Consider the following 26,577-nt stretch of genomic DNA (forward strand, 5'->3'; position numbering starts at 1 on the left):
GGGTAGACAGGCAGTTGTAAGTTCCTACACTGCAAAGGGGGTTGGACTAGATGACCCTGAAGGTTCCTTCCAACTGTATGATTCTACGTGTTATATGGGCATCACAATGGATACGGACCCACACACCTTCAGGCCTGTACATTGCAGACTGCAGTGTCTTTTTACACAATTGCCATAGATTGTGGATCGCAAAGCCACTGTGGTCGAGATTTCGTGTTGTGCCTTGAGCTGCTTTGGGCCCGATCCCCCTGGAGAGAGGGATATTCCTCTTTAGCTGTCTCCTCGAGTGGCCCCGGGCGGGAGGGGCGGGGCCCGCAGCGGCGCCTCCAGGCTCCTCCGCGCGGGGGCGCTGCCGCCAGACGGAGACTCCGCCGGGCCGGCAGGGGGCGCGCTCCTCTCCCGCGGCGGGGCGGGGCGGGGCGGGGCGTGGCGGGGCCGGGCGCCGCCCTCTCTCGCTCTCCCTCCCTCCCTCCGCGGCCATGAGCGACAGCGGCGCCCCGCCGGGCCCCTCCGCCGCGCCAGGTGAGCAGGGGGCCCTTGGAGCCCCGGGGAGGGGGGGGGTCTTCGCTGCCTGCCTGCCTGCCTGACTGCCGCCCCCCTCCCTCCCTCTCCCTCCCTCTCCCCCCCCCCCGGCAGGCGTGTGGTGCGTGGCGTGCGGCGTGGCCTTCGCGGACGTGGCGCTGCATCGGGCGCACCACCGCGCGGACTGGCACGCCTGCAACCTGCGCCGGAGGGCCGCCCACCTGCCGCCCCTCGCCCGGGAGGCCTTCGCCGCGCGCCGCCGGGCCCAGGAGGAGGCGGAGGAGGAGGCGGAGGAGGGGGGGGGCGTCGAGGGGCGGGTCGTGCGCGGCCTGCGGGAAGCGCTTCGGCAGCCGCAGCACCCTCGAGAGCCACCTGCGCTCCGCCCGCCACGCCGCGCGACACTCCCACGCCGGACACGGACGCGGACACGGACAGCGCCCCCCCGACGCCCCCCCGACGCCCACGACGCCCCCCCGCGCCCGCTGGCTGGAGCAGCGCCGACACCGGCAGCAGCAGGAGGAGGAGGAGGAGGAGGAGGAAGAGGAGGAGGAAGGTAAGGGCCCGGAGACACGGGGGGGGGGGGGGCGGCGGGGGGGTCTCGGAGCCTCTGGCCGCGGCTTCCACCCCCCCCCCCGATCCACTGCGGACACCGGTCGCCATGGCCCACAGCCGGCCCGTGGCCAAGAGCCGGGGAGGGGCTCCCGGAGGGCCCCATGGCGGGGGGTGGGGGGGTGGGAGCCGTAGCCCCCCCAGCAGGGGTCAGGAAGGAAGAGGCCGGGGGTCATGTCCCCTTTTGCCTCGACGTTGGTGTCCCCGCAAGGGGTGAATGCCTGACCCCCCCCCCAGGACTGCAGCAGCAGAGCGCAGGAATGGGCCCCAGTGCCCCCCAGGCCACTCATGGGGGCTGTCGGCTGGGGCTGCTGGGCACAAGCAAGGGTTCCAGGGTTAGAAGTTGGCGGGGATCTGTGCCAAAAATCACTTGCCAAGGGGCTGCCTTCTGCCACTCAGGTTTAGAATCAGATTCATCGGGTTGGAAGGGGCATCTAGTCCAAGCCTCTGAGAGCCCAACTCACAACTGCTTGTCCACCCACAGCGGCTCCAGTTTCATGCCCCAATGATCCCCACCCCACCCCCAAACGAAAATATCCCGGATCCAGCCTGGGCTGGAGGGAATTCACCTCCCACCCCACAGTGGTAGTCAGCGATTCCCCGGATATTCCAGGAAGGGCCACAGAGACTGACGCATCCCTTCCTGCCCACCCACACAATCTGCCTAAGATAATAAAATCAGCATTTCTGCTTAAAATCAGCCTCTGCTTAAAAACGTCCACAGGAGAACCCTCCACCTCCCCAGGAATCCTGTTCCACTGAGGAACCGCTCTAACGGTCAGGAACTTCTTCCGGATGCTTAGCTGAAAATTCTTTCAAATTAATTTCAGCTCATTGTTTCTGGTCCGACCCTCTGGGGCAAGAGAGAACAACTCTGTTCCATGTTATGACAGCCTTTCAAGTATTTGGGGATGTTTATCATGTCACCTCATAGCCATTTCCTCTCCGGGCTATACAGACCAAGCTCCCCCAGCCTTTCCTCATACGACCTGGTCCCCAACCCCTCAGCATCTTTGTAGCCTTCCTCTAGACACAGTCCAGTTTCTCTACATTTTTCTTCAGTTGTGGTACCCCAAACTGAACACAGTACTCCAGTTTTACTAGAGCAAAGTGGTAACATCATTTGGCATGATCTGGTCACTTTACTTTTAATACAGCCCAGAATCCCATTTGCCTTTTTAGCCACTGTCTTTTGGTGTGTTTTTTCTACCCCTCCGAGTTTAGTTTCATCTACAAATTTAATAAGTACCCCCTCTACTTCATCCACTATATATTTCTGGTAAGACCTTGTCTTATGGTTTAAGTGCCACTCAGTGCCTCTGAGTGCCTCCCCCCCACACACACAGTGTCTCCTGCTCCAACTGGCTTTCCTGTCTGTCCAGCAGCCAGCCAATCACCTTCCGTCCCCCACCCCTGACCCCCCTCCTCCTTCCACTTCCCTCTGAGGCTTGGAGGCTGAAGATCCCTTCCATGTGAGAGCTGCCCCTGCTGGTGAGTTCCCTGACAGCTGCCTGCAGCCTTTCCAGGTCCGGGGGGGAGGGGGAGGCTGTCCGCAGGGTTCTTCCACTCCACACCCCCCCCCCAATGTAGCGCCTGGGACAGATCCCTGAGGCAAGATAATGATGAACCATTAACAAGCACCCTTTGGTAATAGGACAGTAATAGGACTGTTTGATGATTTGTTCTAAAATTTTGCCAGCTATAGATGTCAAGCTAACAGGTTGGTAGTTACCTGGATCCTCCTTTTTCCCCTTGAAGATGATAACATTTGCTCACCTCCAGTCTTCCGGCACTTCACAATTCTCCAAGACAGAGGCTTAGAAAGTACATCAGCAAGTTCTTTTGGTACCCTTGGATGAAATTCTTCTGGCCGTTTAAAGAAATTTATTTAAAGAAATTAGGTGTTTTTGGATCAACCATACAGTGATCCTAGGCAATGAGTTTGCCATTTTGAGCATGATTCCCTAGCAAGAGAAGACTGAGGAGAAGTAGGAATTGGCCATTCAGCCCTTTCTTCATCACCTGTTACAATGTCACTTACTCGTCCCTGCAGTGGTCCTACCATGTCCCGGTTCTTTTTCTTTCTTTGAGCATAACTGAAGAACACTTGTGTTGTTTTTCACACTTATACTGAACTTTAGCTTTTCTAACACTCTCCCTACAAGCACTGAGTATTTGTGGATATTCCTCCTTGGTTATCAGGTCCTCCTTCTACTTCCTAAGTGAGTCTTTTTTATTACTCAATTCTTTTGAAAACTGTTTATGGAGCCAATCCTGGTTTCTTTAGGTTCCTTCCAGTTTTCCTTCTCAAGGGAATTGTCTGCGATTGTGTCTTCAGTATTTCATTTTTGAGAAACTCCTCAATTTCTTGGATTTCCATCTCCTTGCGTTTTTCTGACCGCGGGATTCTACCCAACATAACTTTAAGTTTGTTAAAATTTGCTCTCCTGAAGTCCAGCCTGTATGTGTGACAACGTACACTTTTCTCTTCCCCGAGATCATAAAGTCCACAATCACATGGTCACTGCTGCCAAGCATGACCACAACCTTTACCTCATTAACCAGTTCTTCCCTATGAGTGAGAATCAAGTCTAAAACAGAAGACCCCCTGGTTGCCCCTTCCAGCTTTCTGCAACGCCTATTAGATCATAGTCCCCTTCCTTTATTAGGACTGCTAGATCTAGTGCAGCAGAGGGCTGTGTTATATAGCAGTGGTCCACAACCTTCTTGAGGCTGCGGGACCGGCGGTGGCGGGGAGGGCCGTGCATGTGCGGCCGCAAACGCGCATGTGCTGCTCTCCCGCGCATGTGCGTTTGCAGCCACGCATGGTGCAAACGTGCATGCGCGGCCCTGCTCTCCCCCCCCCCCAAAAAGAAGCCTGCCGGGCCGCAAGCTGATTGGCCGCTTCTGAGGCCGATTTGCTTGTGGCCTGGGAAGTTTCTTACTGGGGGGGTGGGGGGGGGAGCCGTGGGCCCGGTGGTTGGGGATCACCGTTATATAGTCTTGACCTGCCTTAAGCCTTCCATAACCCCCCTGCTTATGTGCCAGTGTTTACCTCTGTTTCTTTCTGAATCTAGGTTTACAAAAATAAAGCATCCAGGCTTGGGTGAGTCTCAGTTTGGGCCCAAAGTTGAGCTCCACAGACCAGGGTTAATCTCCTGGTTAGAAGCCTGGCCCAGCGTGGTGGGCAGAAGATCGCCAGATGCAGAAAATCCTGCTGAGTGCGGGGGGGGGGGGGGGGGGTCAGTAGCCACCAGGAAATCCATCACAACTGCTCTCACCTGATCCGTTGGTCTCTCCTGACATGTCTGTCTTCCAGAGTTGTGGACTGCATCTCTTGCCTCCTGCCTACCTGTGTCACCCAGTCAGGAGACTAGATCTACCTGGGCTCTTCAGTCCAGCAGCTTTTGGTGCTCATTTTGTGCAACCTGTGAGCTGGTTGTGTGGAATTGTTTTCATGCATCTACGCTTAAATGCATGTCCTTTTCTTGTGGGGATGCCGTCTTCATCATTGGGGTTCTGATTTGCTTTAAAAGGTTGGGAAGACATCGATTCGGATGAAGGTGTGGAGTCTACAGAAGAGCTGATGAGAGGCGAGGCGGAGGCCGCTGGGCAAGTCTGCTTCAGGGCTGAGGCCATCCCAGTGACAGACTGTTTGTTCTGCACACACCACTCCAGTTCCCTCATGAAGAACGTGGCCCACATGAGCAAATCGCACAGCTTCTTCATCCCGGACCTGGAATACCTGGTGGATCTCAGAGGGCTCATTATGTACTTGGGTGAGTCTTGGGTGGAAACTTGGTCACCCTCATCTGCACAGCCTCACACTCTCCATGGTTTCAGCAGGAAGTGACCACTGTGCCATGCTGTCAGTGGGGGGAGCCAAAAAGATGGTGGTGATTTTCAGCAGAAGACCCATCGGCAGAGAAGGGGCAGTAAAGTGGAAAGTAAAGAATGCTGTTGGTGTTGAACAAAATACAGCAACAGAAGAGGAGAGAGATTTTTGACAGTTTCTGCATATCTGTTGCATGAACTTTTGTTCACCCTTGATAAAAATCTGCACCTAGTCAGCAACTGGAGAGCTGTGCATGCAGGGCCCGGGCCTCCCACACAATCCCGCTTGTTCCCATCTCTGATGGCCAACTAGAACCTTGAGGGCAGGGGGGGTAGCTTTTGTGAACAGACCATTCCATCATCTGAATTTGGTCTTTTTAGGTAAGCATTTCCACCATTTAATGCAGGGGTAGTCAAACTGCGGCCTGCAGATGTCTATGGACAACAATTCCCATGAGCCCCTGCCAGCATTTGGAATTGTAGTCCATGGACATCTGGAAGGCCACAGTTTGACTACTCCTGATTTAATACAGTATAAAGTACAGTACAGTATAAAGATTTATTTGTATTCACTTCTTCATATGAGGAACAACATTGGATAAGTTGAATTTGGCATAAGAGCTGAGTGTAACCCCCCCCCCCCCTCCCCACACTTCCAGGAGAGAAAGTTGGAGTTGGGAAGGTGTGTCTCTGGTGCAATGAGAAGGGGAAGTCCTTCTACACCACCAAATCTGTGCAGGCGCATATGCATGACAAAAGCCACTGCAAGCTCTTCACCGAAGGAGACGCTGCCCTGGAGTTTGCTGATTTCTATGATTTCAGGTGGGAAACTATATTTTGAAGTAGAAACAGTAAAGGAAACATTTGTGCTTTAGAAGCTGTTTTCTAAGACTTAGGTGTCAAAGATAGACATATTTTTCTTACACATTTTTATTTTCATTTTATACGAGATAGAAAAATGCAAATAAAATAATCATAGAACACTTACAACCCCATCGCTCATCCACTGTAACCTGCCACCCCCTTAAGCCTTCACAGAATCAGCCTCTCCGTCAGATGGCTATCCAGTCTCTGCTTAAAAATCTCCAAAGATGGAGAACCCACCACCTTCCGGGGAAGCCTGTTCCACTGAGAAACCACTCTGACTGTCAGGAACTTCTTTTGGATGTTGTGACGGAATTTCTTTTGAATTAATTTAATCCCATTGGTTCTGGTCCGTCCCTCCGAAGATGGTTAACAAACTTGAAGATGGTTAACAAATCCTTTCTCAGTCATCTCCTCTCCAGGCTAATCAGACCAAGCTCCCCCAACCTTTCTTCATATGTCTTTGTCTCCAAACCCCTCACCATCTTTGTTGCCCTCCTCTGGATACACTCCAGTTTGTTTACATCCCTCTTCAACTGCGGTGCCCAAAACTGAACCCAGGACTCCAAGTGAGGCCGAACCAGAGCAGAGTAAAGCGGTACCATCTCCTCCCGTGATCTGGACACGATACTCCACTTGATACAGCCCAAAATCCCATTTGCCTTTTTAGCCACCGAGTCACACTGCTGACTCATGTTCAATGTATGGTTTACTAAGACTCCTAGATCCTTTTCTAGCATGCTACTACCAGGATGAGTCTCCCCCATCCTATATTGGTGTATTTGGTTTTTCCTACCTAAATGCAGTGCTTTACATTTATCCCTATTGAATTTCATTTTATTCAGTTTAGTCCACTTCTCGAGCCTATCAAGATCATCCTATATTCTGATTCTGTCTCTGGTTGTGTTTGCTACCCCTCCCAGTTTAGTATCATTTGCATATATTATAAGTGCCCCCTCTAAACCCTCATCCAAATCTTTAACCTCTCCTGCGGAGCGGATAAAATAAAGCAGTAAGGGCCCCGAGGGCGAGCCCTGTCCGGGATGGGGAAGGGTGCCGGTTGGCCCCATCAGCCGGACTGACAATCAGAGGGACCAGTCCCTCCGGTTGTCAGTCCAGCGGCAAGGGGCCAATTGCAAACAGTGTGGAGCGCGGCTTGCGATTGCTCCCTTGCCCCCGGACTGACGGACGGGGAGGTGCAAAGCGCCTCCCAATCCGCCCCCCCCCCCCCCCGTCGGCTGCATCCAGCCGACCACCGCCATTTCATCGCTGGCCCCCGAGACGGCAGCTTGGTGCCTGCCCGCGCAGCAGCGAGGAGCCGGCGCCGCACCCAGACGCAAGCAGAACGCCTCGCAGCCGCCGATTCCAACACTCACCCATCAGGCCTTTGAAAAGTTTCTGGAGGACAACATTTCTGTCTGCTTCTGTGAAGTTTCTCTGGCCCTGTTAGCCGCAGGAGTAAACAGCTAGATAGAGATGAGGTTGGGTCGTTTAGGATAGAGAATGGGTTGGATCATTCCATGGGTGGGGACAGGAACTGTCGTGGACAACAGGAATGAGTTCTTTGGATAACATTTAGATAAGTAACTTCCTGTGCAAACCAATGAATTTTTATTTCTGTACAAATTGATGGGCCGATATCATATTCCCACCCTTGGGAGGGGTATTCAACAGAGTGCTTGCCATGGGAAGTCAATCCGCCTTAAGAATGTAAGAAGAGCCCCGCTGGATCAGGCCAGTGTCACAACCCAGACGGGGGGGGTCTGCTGTTTTAGACTTCTTAGATTCTCACCAATAGGGAAGAACTGGTTGACGAAGTAGAAGTTGTGGTCTCGCTTGGTAGTCGTGACCATGTTGTTTTGGACTTTATGATTCTGACAAAGAGAAAAGCCATATGTACTCACTCATACAGGCTGGTCTTCAGGAGAGCAAATTTTAACAAAGCTATGTTGGGAAGATTTCTAATCTGGCATGCCGGGTTCGATTCTGCACTCCCCCACATGCAGCCAGACACGGCACTAATAAAACTGTTCTGACCGGGCAGTGATATCAGCGCTCTCTCAGCCTCACCCACCCCACAGGGTGTCTGTTGTGGGAAGAGGAATGAGAAGGTGACTGTAAGCCGCTTTGAGACTCCTTCCGGTAGAGAAAAGTGGCATATAAGAACCTACTCTTCTTCTTCTTCAGTAATCTCAAGGCTCTCTCAGCCTCCCCTCCCTCACAGGGTGTCTGTTGTGGGAAGAGGAATGGGAAGGTGACTGTAAGCCGCTTTGAGACTCCTTCCGGTAGAGAAAAGTGGCATATAAGAACCTACTCTTCTTCTTCAGTAATCTCAAAGCTCTCTCAGCCTCCCCTCCCTCACAGGGTGTCTGTTGTGGGGAGAGGAAAGGGAAGGCGAATGTAAGCCGCGTTGAGCCTCCTTCGGGTAGAGAAAAGCAGCATATAAAAACCAACTCTTCTTTTTCTGTGGTCAAGAAAACTTAAGGAGATAGAAGTCCAAGAAGGTGGGGAGTTTCTCAGAAGTGAAATGCTGAAGGCACCATCGCAGACAATTCCCTTGAGAAGGAAAACTGGGAGAAACCTAAAGAAACTGAAGAACCTAAAGAAACGGACTTCAAAATAATAATTGAGTAATAAAACAAACTAATTTAGGAAATGGAAGGATGACTTTATAATGAAGGAGGAATATAAACAAATAACCAATGTATGTAGGGACAATCTTAGAAAAGCCAAAGCTCAGTATGAGCTTAGGCTAGGAAGAAATGCTAAAAAGGGTTCTTTAGTTATATTCAAAGTAAGAAAAAGAATAGAGACATGGCTAGGACAATTCCAGAGACCAGAAAGTGACATTGTAACAGGTGATGAAGAGAAGGCTGAATTGCTCAATTCCTACTCCTCAGTCTTCTCTCGTGTATGAGTCATGCTCAACATGGCAAAATCATTTCACATAATGAGGATTGGGAGTTGTGGCCTAGGATCACTGTAGGATTACTCCATAAACAACTAGTTTCTTTTAATGAAACCAGATCTTCTGGGCCAGATTAATTTCATCCAAGGTTACCAAAAGAACTAGCCAATGTAATTTCTGAGCCTCTGTCCATTATGTTCAACAATTCTTGGAGAACAGGTGAAGTGCCAGAAGATTGGAGGTGGGCAAGTGTTGTCTCCATCTTCAAAAAGGGGGAAAAGGAGGATCCGGGTAACTACGAACCCATTAGCTTGATGTCTATAGCTGGCAAATAATCAAACAATCGGTCCTTGAGCAGCTAGAGTGGACGGCTGTAATTACTAAGAGTCAGTCTGGCTTTCTGAAGATCAAGTCATGTCAGACTAGCCTTATCTATTTTTTTGAGAAAGTTATTACCTTGCTTGATCAGGGGAATGCTGTGGACGTTGTTTACCTTGATTTCAGTAAGGCTTTTGATAAGGTTCCGCATGATATTGGCAAGTTGGTTAAATGTGGTATGGATCCTATTACTGTTAAGTGGATCGAGAACTGGTTGACAGATGGCACCCAATGGGTGATTGTAAATGGTTTGTTATCTTGGAGAGGAGTGACAAGTGGAGTGCCCCCGGGATCTGTCCTGGGCCCTGAGTTATTCAGCATATTCATAAATGATTTGGATGAAGGAACAGAGGGGGTGCTGATTAAATTTGCAGATGATACTGAACTGGGATGGGTAGCAAACACACCAGAAGACAGAATCAGGCTACAGGATGATCTTGACAGGCTGGAAAATTGGGCTAAAATGAATTTTAATAGCAAAAAAGTTCTGCATTTAGGTAGGAAAAATCAAATGCATCACTATAAGATGGGGGAGACTTGTCTTGGCAGTAGTACAGGATCGAGGGGGGGGGGGGTCTTAGTAGGCCAGACACTGAACATGAGTCAGTAGTGTGTCTTGGTAGCTAAAAAAGCAAACAGGATTTTGAGCTGTATTAAAAGAAGTAGAGTGTCCAGATCATGTGAGGTGATGTTACCACTTTACTCTGCTCTTGTTAGGTCTCACATGGAGTACTGTGTTCTGTTTTGGACACCACAAATGAAGAAATATGTAGAGAAAATAGAGCATGTTCAGAGGAGGGCTACAAATTTGTTGAGGGGTTTGGAGACCAAGACATATGAAGGGAGGTTGAGGGAGCTCGGCTTGTTTAGCCTGGAGAGAAGAAGACTAAGGTGATATGATAACCATCTTCAAATACTTGAAGGGCTGTCCTTGTCAGGATTGTAGAATCTCTGTCATAAATTAGCCTGAGTTCCTCCATGTCAGTTATAGTGTTTAATGGGACCTGGCGCCTGCTAGCCCCGGCCTTGTAGTTTGTAAGCAATAAAATAGAATAGTGATGTTATTCTAACCTTATCTTGTTGTGGGCTCACAGGGTTGTTTGTACCTCTCTCAAGGATGGGAGTTTGGAATCCTGTTTTTGTTTCACATATGTCTTTCTTCACTAACCCCCCTCCTTGGGAACTGTCAAGTTTCGGGCGGGAGAAATGTATTGATAAGCTGAGGCAAATCTGGCTTCGAGTCAGATTTGACTTTCAGTCCAATGCGTATAGTGCTAATCAATAAAACTATTTTCTTTTGAATAAGTTTTGTTGTGAGTTTCCTGTGCGTCTGACATCAAGTCAAATCTCACAACTCCTTTCACCTGCAAAATGCAGGGTGAGGGACATACTTTTTCTGAACAGGGAGAGGGCCTGGATTGGGACCTCTCCCAGGGCGACGGCGCGAGTGCCGGCCCGCACAGCTCGGGCATGATGCGGGCAATCTCGGGGACAACCCCGGGGCCCGAGGAATTTTTGGAACGACACGTCACCCAGCGCAGGCGATTGTCTAAATACGACCGCCCTACTGGGGATGAGAGGTGGCCGGAGCACCTGGGACTGCCTAGCTACGCGCTGGAGCCTGTGGGTGAGACACAGGACTTGCAGTACAAGCTGGACAGGGTGACTAACTGGCTGCAGGATCTTTCGGGTCGGTTGGATCCGGAGGAGAAGCGCCGAACGCAACGCCTGCTGAAGGAAGTGCTCGGTGGTGGTGCGCACGATACCAGCCTGCGAAGAGTGAGTGGTGGGCTTGCACTGCGGGAACACGGCATGGCGGACACGCAAGCGGCAGCGGATGCTGAGGCGTTGGCCAGGGCCAGGGCGCAGCTGGAAATCGAGGCGGAGGCAGAGGCTCGAGCGAGAGCGCAGCGAGAACAAGAAGGCGAGGACGAGGAGCGGGAGGACGAAGGCGGCGCGGGCGGCGATGGAGCCGGAGGGGACGGCGCGGACGGTGGCGAGGATGCAGCGGCGGCGGCAGCCGCGGCGGCGGCGGCGGACGTTGCGGGAGCCGAGGCGGCGGCAGCAGCGGCGCGCGAAGCGGCGCGAGCGGCAGCGCGAGCAGCGGAGGCGGCCCGGGCAGCGGAACGAGCAAGAGTGGCGGCGGGGAGAGGACGAGGCATCGGCCGTGGTGCAAGACCCCCAGCACCGGCCCCGGCACCGGCGGATTGGGGCCCGGGGCGCCTACCGGCCCACCTCCGGGGTGTGGAGATGCGGAGCACCTATAAATTCAAGGCTAAGTTTTCCGGAGACCCCTCCGATTTTCCTACGTTTCTGGTGCACCTCCAGGCCTACATGATGGAAATGGGGTTCACTTTCCAGGACGACGCTGAGAAAGTGCGTTTCGTGGGCCAAGCCCTAGAAGGCAAAGCAGCCAAGTGGTTCGTGGACTTGTACCGCTATCACCCCCAAGCCATCCGTGACTACAACCATTTCATGAGAGCCCTGCGCCAGATGTACGTGGAACCGTTCGAGCGAGAGACAGCGGAGAAAAAACTCAGGGCTCACCGGCAAGGGAAGTTGTCAGTGGTCGAGTACGCCAGGGAGTTTAAAGAGCTGGCTTCCTCGGTGCCGGACTGGACGGAGCCCCAACGCGTGCTGTCGTTTGTGGGAGGCCTCAATCCTACTCTGGCAGACAAATGCCTCCTCCTGGAAGACCCGCTTACAGTCGAAGGATGGGTCCAATTGGCTGGGGAGATGGAAAATCGATTGGAGCGAGCTTCGATGGTACAGGTCCTGGCAGGCAAAACCGTGGCGAAAACTTCCACCCCGGCTAAAGCCAAGCCCCGAGCCAAGTTGGAGCCGTCTGAGCGCACCCGGCGCATGGAAAAAGGGCTGTGCTTGGGTTGCGGCCAAGCGGGGCACTTTCTCGCACAATGCCCGACAAAAGCAACAGCGACTCCGAGAGCCGTGAGCAGCGCTCCACCGAAAGCCCAGCCTGCCAAGAAAACCACTCCAAAGAAAAGTGCCAAGTCTCTCCTGGTGCCAGTGGCTACCGTACCAGCAGTGGACGACTCGGAGGAGGGAAGCGGGCTGGAGGACGAGGATCAAGCCGAGGAGCAGTCGGGAAACGAAGACGGTCTGCTGTAAAGGCGCCCCGCCAGCAGGCCGCCAACAGGGGCAAACGCGTGGTGAGTGATTCCCCCTTGCTACTCCTGCCTGCCAAGCTCTCCAACCCCAAGTCGGGGAAAACAGTGGGAGTCCGGTGTATCGTGGACTCGGGGTGCACCCAATCCCTAGTGAGCCCGGCACTGGCCGAGACTTTGGGGGTGGGAAAGGTGCCGCTGAGGGAACCCTTGCCAATCACCCAATTAGATGGGAAATGTGCTCCCGGAGGGGAGGCTACAGCGAAAACGCGCCCAATGGACTTGGACATAAAAAAACATTGGGAGCAAATCCAGCCTTTGGTAGCTCCTCATTCTGCCTTCCCTTGTGTGTTGGGGTTGGATTGGTTGAAGGAGCATGATCCCCTAGTGAAGTGGAAAGAAGGGACTGTGGACTTTACCTCTCCCGCCTGCGAGCAGCACGCTCGACCGCGGGATCCTCCCAGTGCGGGGATTGTGGCCGCTTTGGGATCGGGGGGGGCAGCGCTCCCTCCTGAGTATCGGGACTTTGCTGATGTGTTCGCGGAGGTCGAGTGCAACCAACTTCCTCCCCACCGTAAAACTGACTGTGCCATCGAATTGAAGAAAGGGGAACCACTCCCCAAAGCCAAACTTTATTCCATGAGCCCCTGGGAAATGGCGGAGCTTAGGGATTTTCTGGATAAAAACCTGGCGAGGGGTTTTATTAGACCGGCCACGTCTTCATTGGCGGCCCCGGTCCTTTTTGTAAAAAAGAAGGACGGTTCGCTACGTTTGTGTACTGACTACCGTGGGTTAAACGCGGTCTCTACCTGCAATGCCTACCCGCTCCCCTTGATTAAAGACTTGTTGGGCCATTTGGGGAAGGCACGGATTTTTACGAAATTGGATTTGAGGGAAGCCTATTACCGAGTTCGGATCAAGAAGGGGCACGAATATTTAACGGCCTTTAATACCCCCCTGGGGCAGTTTGAGTACACCGTAATGCCGTTCGGCCTCGCCGGCGCTCCGGGCGTGTTCATGAATATGATTAATGAAATTATGCATGATTTATTGTACCAGGGGGTGTTGGTTTATATTGATGATATTCTTGTGTACTCTGAGAATGTTGAGAGTCATGCTGATCTGGTCCGCGAAGTGCTCAACCGCTTGCGGAAGCACCAGTTGTTTGCTAAACTGTCTAAATGTGAGTTCCACCGCGATGCGGTGGAGTTTTTGGGGTTCCGTGTCTCCCAGGCTGGGATTGAGATGGACCCTGGCAAGGTGCGCGACTTGCTGGCTTGGGAACCTCCCCGCACCAGGAGGCAACTGCAAAGTTTCTTAGGATTCGCTAATTTTTACAGGATTTTCATTCCCAATTTTGCCAAAGTGGCGTTGCCCCTCACTGACTTGTTGAAAACCAAACAAGGGGGAAAAGCGGCGAGCCGCCCGGGGACGCCCCTCCTGTGGACCCCCCCCTGTCAAGACGCATTTGACAAACTTAAGTTGCTGTTTACGTCCGAACCAGTACTGGCTCATGCTGACCCTTCTAAGCAATTTACTGTACAAGTAGACTCCTCGGACGTAGCAATGGGGGCCGTGATCCTCCAAGAGGGGGAAGACGGGAAATTACACCCGCTGGCCTATCTGTCAAAGAAATTCTCGGGGGCAGAACGAAATTGGGCAATTTGGGAAAAAGAGGCGGCTGCAGTAAAATTGGCCCTTTCCACCTGGAGGCATTGGCTAGAGGGGTCCGCAATCCCATTTGTCGTCTGGACGGATCATAAAAACCTTCAGGCACTCAAGCAGCCCCGATCACTCTCCGCCAAGCAAATGAGGTGGGCGGAGTTTTTCGCCCGTTTCAACTTCTCCCTCAAGCATCTGCCGGGTAAAATGAACTTTTTGGCTGATGCATTGTCACGCCTGCCCCAGTACAACAGCAAACGAGACCCATTGGTGGACACCGTTTTTACCCCCGCCCAACTAGGGATGGCCGCCGTGACGCGTAGCCACGTAAAGACTGTTCCGCCCATCCCAGGGGGCTGGGTCCAGAAGGAGATGTCACAAGATCCGGAGTTTGGCTCCCTCCGCCCTGATCTGACTGAGAAGGGGGGGCTCTTTTTTAAGGGCGAAAGACTCTTTGTTCCTGTTGCGGCCAGGGGAAAAGTTTTGAAACTTTGCCACGACGCAAAAACTGCTGGACACTTTGGTTTTGTGAAAACTCTGCACCTAGTCAGGAGACAGTATTGGTGGCCGTCCCTGCGCAAAGATGTGGAGAAATATGTGCAGGGGTGCCCTATTTGCATTGCCTCGAAACCGGTTGGGGGCAAGAAAAAGGGGCTATTGCAACCACAGCCCACCCCCTCTCGTCCATGGACAGATGTCACTATGGACTTTATTACGGACCTCCCTCCCAGCCACGGGAACACCGTTATCTGGGTGGTAGTGGATGCTTTTTCCAAACAGGCTCACTTCATTCCCTGCACGGGAGTGCCTTCAGCACCAAAATTGGCTTCTCTTTTTATTGAACACGTGGTACGTCTGCACGGGATCCCGACACGTGTCCTGACGGATCGGGGCCCCCAGTTCGTTTCCAAGTTTTGGAGGGAACTCTTGAGACTATTGGGGGTGGAGCAAGCCCTCACTTCGGGCTATCACCCTGAATCAAATGGCCAGACCGAAAGGGTAAACCAAATCCTGGAACAGTATTTGCGTTGTTTTATCAATCACCAGCAGGACAATTGGGTCTCCTTATTACCGCTGGCTGAATTTGCCTACAACAATGGGGTTCATGCCTCAACAGGGGTATCACCCTTTAAAGTAGTGTATGGGACTGATTTGGCAACAGCCCCCACCTGGGAACTCAGCTCTACTGAGACTCCTGACATAAATAAATGGGCATCGACCATCAGTACAGGTTGGCCAGAAATTGTTGCTAGCCTCAAAGAGGCGAAACAGGCCTATAAAGCTCAAGCAGATAAGAAAAGAGTACCTGCACCTGATTGGAAAGTGGGAGACCTGGCCTATTTGTCTACTAAGAACCTGAGGTGCCAGCAGAAATCTAAGAAACTTGGCCCTAAATATGTGGGGCCATTTAAAGTGGTAAAACTGATTAATCCTGTGACTGTTGAGCTTGCTTTACCAAAGACTTATAGGAATGTGCATCCGGTTTTTCATTCCAGCCTGCTGCGAAGAGCTCCGGTCCCAGACGAGTGGCACCCTCCTCCAGACCAGCCTGTGCCAATTTACATCGACAAAGACACCCACTATGAAGTCAACCAAATTTTAGACTCTCGTTTGCACAAGGGTCGCCTTCAATATCTGATCGATTGGAAAGATTTCCCCTCGGGGGACAAAGAGTGGGTGGAGGCTGGAAATGTGAAGGCACCCCGCCTTCTCCGGGCTTTCCATCGAGCATTTCCTGATTGTCCTCGCCCGGTAGATGCCGGCTAGGTGGGGGAGTGAAGTTAGTTTTAATGCGGAGGGATGTCAGGATTGTAGAATCTCTGTCATAAATTAGCCTGAGTTCCTCCATGTCAGTTATAGTGTTTAATGGGACCTGGCGCCTGCTAGCCCCGGCCTTGTAGTTTGTAAGCAATAAAATAGAATAGTGATGTTATTCTAACCTTATCTTGTTGTGGGCTCACAGGGTTGTTTGTACCTCTCTCAAGGATGGGAGTTTGGAATCCTGTTTTTGTTTCACATATGTCTTTCTTCACTAACCCCCCTCCTTGGGAACTGTCAAGTTTCGGGCGGGAGAAATGTATTGATAAGCTGAGGCAAATCTGGCTTCGAGTCAGATTTGACTTTCAGTCCAATGCGTATAGTGCTAATCAATAAAACTATTTTCTTTTGAATAAGTTTTGTTGTGAGTTTCCTGTGCGTCTGACAGTCCTAGAGAAGATGGAGCAGAGTTGTTTTCTGTTGCCCCGGAAGGTCGGACCAGAACCAATGGGTTGAAATTAATTCAAAAGAATTCTTGGCTAAATATCTGGAAGAAGCTCCTTACAGTTAGAACAGTTCCTCAGAGGAACAGACCTCCTTGGGAGGTGGTGAGTTCTCCTTTTTTGGAAGTTTTTAATGAGAGGCTAGTTAGTCTCCTGACAGAAATGCTGATTTTATGAAGTTAAGTAGATTGTATGTTGGTGGGCAGGAAGGGATGTGCCAGGGTTTGTCTCTTGTGGCTCTTCCTTGCATTTCCAAGAAGTTGCTCATTGCTGCTGTGGGATGGCAGGAGAATTTCCTCCAGGCCAGTCTGGATTCTGGAGTTTTTTAGTCTTGTGTCTGAGGGGGATCATTTGGGCGTGAAGTTGGGGTCACTGTGGGTAGGCAGATAATTGTGAGTTCCTGCAATGTGCAGGGGGTTGGACTAGATGACCCTTGAACTCTATGCTTCACCCTGGTCTGAACTTGGATACAGCTAAGCACCTGGATGACACCAGCCCCATTGAAGGAGAATGAAACATTGGACCTTACCTGAAGATTTCCTTGCTTCAGTGGGGTGAAGTCATCTACTTCCCACCCAAGCGAGGATATTCACAGAGGGGAACTCAGGACGTACACCTGGATAAGCAATTGCTGGCAACACATGTGGCCAAACATAGGGATGCAGCAAGGCTTGGGCAAGACTGGAAGGTCACTGAGTCCTCACTCAAGAGAAGGCTTAGCAAAAATTTGCATTTCAATTGCCATAGCTATCTGAGCGAGCAGAGGTGTGATTTAAACACCTTGGGTGACTTCGTCCCATTGAAGAGAAGAAACGCTCAGGTAAGTTCCAGTGTTTCAATCCAAAGCAGCATCCAGAGGACATTTTAAACCTTTGGATCTGGTGAACTGCCACTGTTCACACAGTTGGCGCTAGAGGCAGCCTCACTGGATAGCTGGGCAGAACGATTCCTGTGACCACAGCTGTGCCCGCGGCCATTTGTCCTGAGGGGTGATGGTGATGACGTCGGGGCGTGAGGGGGGACAGTGGTAGCTCATTGGATTGTTTCCGTATTTCCCCTCCAGCTCCTGAGGAATCTTGTATGTTTGTGTCTGCACATGCATACACAGACACACACGCAGGGTTTCCTTGGCCTCGACAGGTAGCCCTTCAGGGTGGGCCCCAGGCTGGACCATCTCTCTGGGGTCTGTTTGGCTTTGTTAGAAGCTGCAGGCTCCCACGATTCAGTCCTCAGTGGGTTGCACTGAACATGGAGATGCACTTGGATCATGGGAAGAGAGCTCTGCATTTAGCTTTGTGCAAAGCTTAAGGGGCTGAGGTTTTGTCCCTTTTTTGTGTGTGCTTTTTGCCTGGAAACCACTGGGCTCATTTTAAGCTGATCAGCCTCGCATTTTGATGCTCTGACTGGGTTTTAAATCACATCTGCTGTATTTTTTTGCTCTATTTTGAGAACCCAAAGAAGAGCCAAGCAGGATCGCAGCAGGTGGGGGGGGGAGGCCTCTTCCTGGGTATCCCAGGCCGAGTTCAACAGGAGGCACACGTGTGTCCGTGGCCCCTGGCCTTTTGGCTAACGAAATATCCCGAAGCCTTCGCAGGGCAGCGTCTCAAGCCCCCAATCATTCTGGGGGTTCTTCTCTGCCCCTCTGAAGGCATTCTCAGGCCGGGTCCCCGCAGGGACAGCAGACTGCCTTTCTGAATATGAAAAAGAAACAGCCTGGTTCACAGCCTGGTAGAAATTGCTGCCGTGGCCTGTCTTGTTGGGGGACATCACTTGCCAGAGCCTTTCCCTGGAGCCTCACCACTGGCACGGCAAATGCGCAGGCGGCAGAGGTGGCTGGCGGAGCGAGTGGGCTCTGGTGGAATCCGGTCCTTGCCTTTCATTTTTTCCTGGCATGAGATTTTGCTGTTCCTGGTTCACAGGAGCAGTTACCCTGATTACCAGGAAGGAGAGGAGGTGGAGATGTCTCAAGAACTGCTGCCAAAGAAACATGTGGAATATGATGATGACACTATGGAGTTAATTTTACCATCAGGTAAGTATATTGCTTAAATAAAACCTCCCAGGTGTGCTGTCTTGCATAGTTATAAAGGCTAGTACACCATCTCTCCAGGTATGCTTGGCCACCTTAATTGTGCACATCTGGATTTCTGCCTTGTTTCCTTACTGAAACGCCAGAGCCTGACCTTTCTGGCGGCCTCTTTGTTTCCCCATGCTGACACAGGCACCTGGGCACACCTGCTGTGGGAGAAAGCTCTCTTTGCCTTCCCCTGGGCCATTTGTAACTTTGGCTCGTAGTCCGAGGACCCGCACCTGGTAGCTCCCAGCTCAAACCTGGTCCAAGGGAGTGCTTCCATGGTAGATGCAGAACCCAGGTGTGTCTGTGGGTGGTGGGGAGAGATGCTCTTTGGAAGAGGAATGTTTGGGGCCTTGCGTTGATCCCCTCCATCAGAACTAAACGCCATGGAGAAATGATGGGCCTGCATCCTTGCCTTATCTTGTATAAAGGCCTGTGCTGTACTCTGAGCCACGTTCTGGGCCTTTGGGAGATGCCAGATTCCACAGTCATGTCGCTGGACAACGTGTTGCTGCTGATATCCCAGCCATTACGCCCCACTTGGTCTTGGAAGGTGTTCTCTTCAGCTGTTTCTATTAATATCCAAACATTCCTCCTTTCACAGGTGCCAGGATTGGTCACCGTTCCTTGATGAGATACTACAAGCAGAGGTTTGGCTCTTCACGGGCGCTGGCTGTTGGTAAAAATAAACAGAGAGTGGGCAGACTTTTGCAGCAGTATAAAGCCCTGGGCTGGACCAGCAGCACAGGTAGGCAAACGGAATTAGTATTCTGCTGTTTCTAGCCCTAGGGAGGCGATTTTCCAATTGCAGCATTCTACAGATGCCCCCAGATCTAGCGGTAAGCCAGTTGTGGCAGAAATACAATCCACATGAGGTGGTATCTTGCATTCAAAGAGAGGTGCACTGGAGCATTTAAAGATATATTCAGGATATTCTTGGGGAATTTCTAGAGGCGCTCAGATGGCTGTTTGATGTGGGACTGTAGAAGCCACTTAAGGCAGTTCTGTGGATCCATTTGAAGCTGGTTGGGGCACCATTGTTGCCAAATGTTTCCAGTCTTGCTTGTTGGGAATAACTGTGCATGTCTCACATTTCACCATGTCGGAAGGATCAGGCGCTGCGCTCCTTTGATAGGAGGAGATGTACCAGTGCAGTGTGGTGGTGAAGAGCCCGGGCCTCTCCTCCTCCCCAAGAAGACTGCTGGGTGCCCTTGGGCCAGTCCCCGGTCTCTCCAAACTCTCTCAGCCCCACATAGTCTGCAAGGTGCCTGTTGTAGGGAGAGGCAGGGAAGGTGGTTGTGAGCTGCTTTGAGACTCCTGCAGGCAGAGAAAGCAGGGTATTAAAATCCTTCTCCTTCCTCTTGGCTCCGTGTTCCCTCCAGGGGCAGGGCTGGCTCAGGAGCGTGACATGCAGTACCTGCAGCAGATGAAGGCAAAGTGGATGCTGAAGACCAGCTTGAAGAACAACACAACAAGGCAGATGCATTTCCGTGCTCAAGTCAAATTCTGAGCCGCCTTCCAGCCACGGGTGTGGGAAGACGAAGCTTGTCTTGTTCTCATGGCAACAGGATGAAAGGGGGTCCAGCAGGTGGTTGTTGTGGTACTGAAATGGCTCTGTGAGTGCTGCTGATCCAGAAACATGTCCCAAGAAGGCTGATCTGGTGCCATACAAGGAGGAAGAGCCTTTCAGATCTTAACTCAGTAAAGCCTATGCAGAAATGTTTTCTGTTGTTGATTAGTCCTGATCATCCTCTATGAGTATACATCTGGTGTGTTCAGTTTTAGCCAAGTTACATTCTTGATGTGGTGCCTCACGAGGGTGATGAGTCTTCAAACAGCTTTGTGTCTATTCTGAGTCCAGCAGAGAGTTAAGCAAGGATTATCCTGAGTGCAGGGTGAGGCCCAGGGTGAGCCTGAAACTGCCGCCAGGGACATGCAGCACATTTATGGGCTCCCAGGGCCTTAGCTACAAAGTGACGTTGGCTGTTCCATTGGCTTTTGACCCCCAAATCAAAATTGGCCCTTTCAGAGAAGAATAGACCTGTGCAGTAAGTAGTGAGAAGCTTCGTGGATTGCTGAGCCAATTCAGATGTCTCTCACAGCCTGGGCTTTGCCACGTCTCCTGTGTTGAGTGAAATCAGGCTGAAGATGTACTCGTTCCCCAGAAGCTGTAGGTTTCCGGCTGGAATGTGACATGTTGGAATGGCTGCTGCCAGGTGGCCGCTGGTTCCCTTGAAGAGGGTTCTGTGAAAATCAGGAGGGAAACCTGTTGGAGGTCTTACATACTCCTCTTCTCGTGGTTATCCTTATGGCTGTCAGCATCCATTTCCAGTAGCGAAGCCAGGTCCCTTCCAACATTGGTAAGCAGTTTCGCAAGAGGGAAGTTGGCATGCTGGCAGGGGAATCTTTGGGCCCTGATGCAAAGAGTGGGCTGCTGGCGAGAGGGGGAACGCTGCCTGAGACTTCTCACTGCAGGCTGAACTGGAGGAATCCTCTGGACAGCCAGAAAATGAAAAGCATGCCTACTGGATGGGGGATACGCTTCTAGGTAACACTGTGTGTGAACGAGACCTTGGGGTACTTGTGGATTGTAAACTAAACATGAGCAGGCAGTGTGATGCAGCGGTAAAAAAGGCAAATGCCATTTGGGGCTGTATCAACAGGGGCATCACATCAAAATCACAAGATGTCATAGTCCCATTGTATACGGCAGTGGTCCCCAACCTGCGGGCCGCGACCCGGTGCCGGGCCGCGGCTCCCTCTCCCCACCCCCCCCCCACCCCGCAGTAAAAAAACTTCCCAGCGACCCGGGAAGCTTCTTACTGCGGCAGGTCGGGGAGAGGGAATCAGGGCTGGGCCGCGCCCGTGCCGATGTGCGGGCGCGGCCAGCGGGCGCGGCCCAATGCGTGGGTGCGGCCCGCGGGCGCAGCCGATGCGTGGCCCGCGAGCCGCACCCCAATGCCCTGCCTCAGAAAGGTTGGGGACCACTGGTATACGGCACTGGTCAGACCACACCTGGAGTACTGTGTGCAGTTCTGGAGGCCTCACTCCAAGAAGGACGTAGATAAAATTGAAAGGGTACAGAGGAGAGCGACGAAGATGATCTGGGGCCAAGGGACCAAGCCCTATGAAGATAGGTTGAGGCACATGGGAATGTTCAGCCTGGAGAAAAGGAGGTTGAGAGGGGACATGATAGCCCTCTTTAAGTATTTGAAAGGTTGTCACTTGGAGGAGGGCAGGTTGCTTTTTCCGTTGGCTGCAGAGGAGAGGACACGCAGTAATGGGTTTAAACTTCAAGTACAACGATATAGGCTAGATATCAGGAAAAAAATGTTAACAGTCAGAGTAGTTCAGCAGTGGAATAGGCTGCCTAAGGAGGTGGTGAGCTCCCCCTCACTGGCAGTCTTCAAGCAAAGGTTGGAGACACACTTTTCTTGGATGCTTTAGGATGCTTAGGGCTGATCCTGCGTAGAGCAGGGGGTTGGACTAGATGGCCTGCATGGCCCCTTCCAACTCTGATTCTATGAGTCAGCTCCCCTGCAGAGCATTAGTAATGCAGTTTCATGCAAACAGACATCTCGTTTGGAGGAACGTCCTAGGAAGAAGAGGTCTGCCTGTGGAATGTGGTTCTTCTCAGGGGAATTTCGGGGTGCCTGCTATTAATTGCATCCTTTTCAAGCTGTTCTTTTCAGCAGTAGAATGGAGGTTAACAACAGAAGGTATTTTCCCCTCTCGGACTCCCTGGGCTGGGCTTGGCGTTGGGGGTTTCTACTTCCCGTGTACATCACCTGCTCCTTCCTCACCATGAACTTCATTTGCCGCAACTGTTGCCCACTTGGCCCATCCGTGGAATTTCTCTTGGAGCTTTTCAGACTGTGGGGCAAAATATGTTGGGGGGGGGGGCGTCATATTTCTGATGAAGGATGTTCTCTAGCTAGATATCCATCCAAAAATAGGCAGAGCACGATTCTCCAAGGAAAAGCAATTGACTTTTCTCCATTCTAACTGCAGCACAATAGAGATGAAAAGGCCTGAAGATAACAGTGTCCCGGCTGCTTCACTCTAGGGCAGGCTCTCCAGATGTCCATGGGCTGCAACCCCCATGAGGCCCTGCTAGCATTATGCATTCTCGGAGTTGTAGTCCATGGACAGCTGGAGAGCTGCAGTTTGGTCACAGCAGCATCACACAATCCCATAACCAGGTATCCTCCCTGTAGCACCCATAAGCCAGAGTTGCAAGGGGCCCAAGTTTCCTGCATGGTGGAACGCAAATAGCAAGCAATCTGATGGCAGGCCAGGCCGTGAGAGAGGGGATGGGGTGAGGAAGGAAGCGAAGACCGTACTCCTAGCCGACAGGGAGCCCTGCTTTGTGCCTTAGTGTGAGATGAGATTTTATGCAGAGGACGGGGTCACAGTTCCGGTGTATGATTGAGATTAAATTGGAAAAAAGTGCATATTAAGGTAATTCAGGGGCATTTACAATGTAATAGCCAAAAGGAAACTTTTCAGGATCTCATAATGAGAGATCCAAGTACTCCTAAGGGAAAAGTTACTTGTGATCAGGTAAGAGGATGGAGAAATGCAGCGGTCATGAAGATGACAACATAAGAGAAGCCATGTTGGCTCAGGCCAGTGGCCCCTCTAGTCTAACACTGTCATACCGGCAAAACCCAGGTGCCGTCAGGAGGTCCACCAGCAGGACCAGAGCTCCAGATGCCCTCCTACTGTGGGCCTCCCCAGCACCAAGCAGACAGAGCTTCACTGCCCCATCTATATCTTGTGGCTAAGAGTTCAATATACTTATATATTGATGCAGTTCTCTTTAGAAATGGACTGTGCTTATAGCTGCCGCCACTGTCTGCAGGATTGCCCTCCTTGTGTGAGCTGCCTGTAAAATGTCATTGTTGGTGGAGGCTAAGGAGGTCAGAATACCACAGAGACAGCCCAGCCAATGTCTCCAGAGAGAGAAGGTCAGATCTTCAAGATCTTCAACACTCTTCCATCCATTATCCCTCCTGGGAGTGGGCTTCCTGTTTTGTGGACCACAGGGAAGTCAAATCCGGATCATTCTAAATGGATTTTCATAAATTCATGTTATTTTTACATTGAAACCAAATAAAACCACTACCATATTGTTGATTATGTCTTAGTCTGCAAATATGCTTCCACCGTTTCATGGTGGAGCAAAACTGTAGTTGGAAGATTTTGTGTTGTTATCTAAAACTTATGTCACTGTCTTATCATGTCACTAGCCACAGCCTGTACCACAAAGATCATGGATTCAGTGGTTTGTGGCACTGTCCCAACCGCAAATGTAGTTCCAGAGCATGGCTCCGCAGGAATTTTGCATTGGACCACCCCAACACACTTTCCAATCACATCTCCTTTCCTTGGCCACAGATTACACATGGTACCACCAGAGCAGAATAATGTGGCCATGAAGCATGGATCCTCAGTATTTTTACATTTAGTTACCCCAGATTCATCATGCAATCACTTATCTTACTGGATGGGAGATACAGACCCCACCTGGAGTCCTGTGGGCAGTTCTGGAGGCCTCGCTTCAAAAAGGATGTGGACAAAATTGAGAAGGTGCAGAGGAGAGCAAGGATGAAAATGCCGGGGATCCATGAGGATCTGGGGACCAAGCCCTGTGAGGAAAGGGGATGATTTGCATCATGGTGGTGCCATGGAGCTGTGACATCCATGTTTTTTGTAGTGTAATATGTGGTCATGGTACATGATTTAATGGTGTGTTGGGGGTCACTCGGTACAAAAAACATGAGGATGCATGCTTTGGGATGTATTTTTACACCCTTGCAGTGACATTTTTGTGATGCAACCTTTGGACGTGGACATGATTGGTGTGATTGAATGTAAAAATCCTGATGCCCCACAAGGATCTGATTTTTGGAACTATCTTTTTGCACCACAACAATATCACGAACCAGTGGATGTGTGAATTTTGTCAGGCAATCTATGGTCAAGGACATGATGTATGATTGTGCGGTTTGATAGCGAGTGTGGTATGAAAATGTATGAAAATGCCGGGGATCCATGAGAACCACTTTTGCACTTTTTCCCACTATGAAGCTTTGGGTCTGATTTTTCTGGTGTTAACGGAATACGTGATTTGCTGGTGGGTTTGGGGTTTGGATGACCCATGCTGTGGGGCTGAATTTTCATGTTACCATGGCACTCCAAGACAGTGGATGCATGACTGCATTCAGTGGTGTTGCTTGTAGACTAAGACCGGGGTCCCCCCCACACATCCTTTTTGAACCTGTGAGCACCTTTGGCATGCCCTGGAGTGGGGGGCATGACCACAAAATGGCCATCCCAGAAGGCGGAGTCAGCTCCAAAGTGTTAGGGATTGAGGCAGTACAGAATGTTGGTTGTAGTTTGTCAGCATTTCAGGCACAAGCTCTGCTTGACAGGATGCTTTGCTCAAAATGTGCACTTTTCCCCATGAATGCTCACATGGACACAGTGCGCTAGCCAGGCAGCCTTGGCCTTTGGCTCCCCAGCGGTGTTCTGCTGGACCTGCCCACTTTCTCCAAGCACTTGGTGGGCCTGAGGAAAGGTAGCTTGGTGCCCCCGGGCACCATGTTGGGACCTGCTGAACTAAGACACGGCCTGCAATGGGAGGATGGCTTCATATTGTTGGGAGTGAGAGGGATGCTGCACAGGAATAAGGTGGTGGCTTTGTAACCTTTGTTACAGAAGCAAAGTCCTCCAGCTCTGATCCTCTCCCCTCTCTCTATGAGGCAGGAGATTCTTTCTGTTCCGTTAATATCTGCTGGAGCTGACTCCTTGTGGCAGGGAGCTGCTTGCCTGGAGAGTGTCCTGCCTAGGGGAGAACGGGTTTTTATCCCCGTCCACTTTGCCTGACCTCAGTGGCAGAGCATCTGCTTGCTACATGAAAGTCACAGATTCCATCCCCGGTCTCTCCATTTGAAAGGACCAGGCAGGAGGGGATGGAGTGACCTCAGGCTGGACCCATGGACAGGTGCTGCCAATCTGAGCAGACAGTACTGACCTTGATGGCCCAAGAGTCTGATGTGATGTCAGGCAGCTTCCACCCTGGTCGGAGGTTCTGCAGGCAGCCCCTGGCCGCAGCCCCAGACTGCAACCCTAGATGGGACTTGGAGGCAGCGCTGTTTCCCTAGACATAAATTTGCACCCAGCCTATCCGTGCATGTCCTGGCCAGGGTGATCCTTGTGCCTCTCACAAACTCTGCATGCAACTTTTGAAAACCAGGCAACACATGGCAAATTTAACACCTTGCTACTTACAGGCAGCAGGAACAGGCTGACTTCTTGAACAGGAAAGGCAAGGTAAGCAACCAGACTAAAGTAACTTGTAATGTTTTCTGGTTCAGAACAAAAGAAAGCAATTTCCCTGGGAAGGTACCTTGTGCATTTGGATTCTGTCATCTTATATTCCAGTCACTCTTCCTTTAGGGTGAGTTACTCCAGGATGGAGGTGAATGGGAACCAGGTGAACTGTGGGTTGAAATGGGAGTCACAGAAAAAGAATTCTAAATGCAGATTCCAGCAACTGAGATGCACAGGCAAAGATTATTATAATAGCCAGAGAGAACAATAAAGGAAGCCACAAGCCCTCCGCTTGCAAGATCTGGGCAAGGGTGTTCAGGAGAGGACGTTTTGGAGGTCATTGAGGCACCACAACTTGAGGGCACTGAGCATACCCAGGCAGTCCCGGTGCAATCCCCTGAGCTCCCTCCAGTCAATGGAGACCAAGGGCCTCCTAAACCCATTCCCTTGGGGGGACTTAGGCGGGAGTCGCCCTGCTTGTATAGTATTGTCTTGAGGTTATGAGGAGTCCAATGGCCTAGGTTGTGATGCTGCTGTGGAGATCCGTCATGTGGCCTCGCGGGAAGCCTGTGTGGAGTCTGGGTCTCCGAATGCCCCAAAGCCCTTGCAGAGCCGGAGAAGGGACTGAGGGGGGCGAGCAAGGCGAGGAGGGGCTTGGAGCCCTTTCCCGGGAGGCCAGGCTCAAGAGGAGTGCGGGCTTGCTGTAGGGGGAGCCAGGCCGTGGCCAGGGGGCTGAGCGGAAGACCCTGACCCATGGCCGGCCCTCGGGGTGGGGGGTGGGGGGGGGCTTGGGCTGGGGGCCGGCCTGTCTGGCATCCCTGCAGAGGAGGCCGGGGGGGGGGCTGTGCTTTAGGGGGGCTGCCCTGGGGGGGCGGGGGGGGCTTTCTTCCTGCTGCCCCTCGGGGCCGGGGGGGGGGGGCGGGCGGGTCCTGCCGCGCTTTGTGACGGGGGGGGGGGGCTCGTGGCTCCCTCCCTCCCCCCCCCGCTCGGCCGGCGCCCGGC

The 26,577-nt window shown here is 51.9% G+C and overlaps 1 protein-coding gene across 1 annotated transcript; it reads left to right on the top strand.

Annotated features, from left to right (window-relative positions):
• The first annotated feature begins 370 nt into the window (after window positions 1-370).
• ZNF622 (zinc finger protein 622) lies at window positions 371-19,960 on the top strand. Its single transcript, XM_077353322.1, is given in 8 exon segments — window positions 371-522; window positions 637-818; window positions 820-1,075; window positions 4,668-4,910; window positions 5,625-5,787; window positions 18,083-18,195; window positions 18,842-18,985; window positions 19,620-19,960. Coding segments are annotated over 8 exon segments (1,272 nt in total). The 5' UTR covers window positions 371-479; the 3' UTR covers window positions 19,748-19,960.
• Window positions 19,961-26,577: the final 6,617 nt, after the last annotated feature.

Source organism: Paroedura picta, chromosome 9 (genome assembly GCF_049243985.1).
Source record: "Paroedura picta isolate Pp20150507F chromosome 9, Ppicta_v3.0, whole genome shotgun sequence".
Lineage (NCBI taxonomy): Eukaryota > Metazoa > Chordata > Lepidosauria > Squamata > Gekkonidae > Paroedura > Paroedura picta.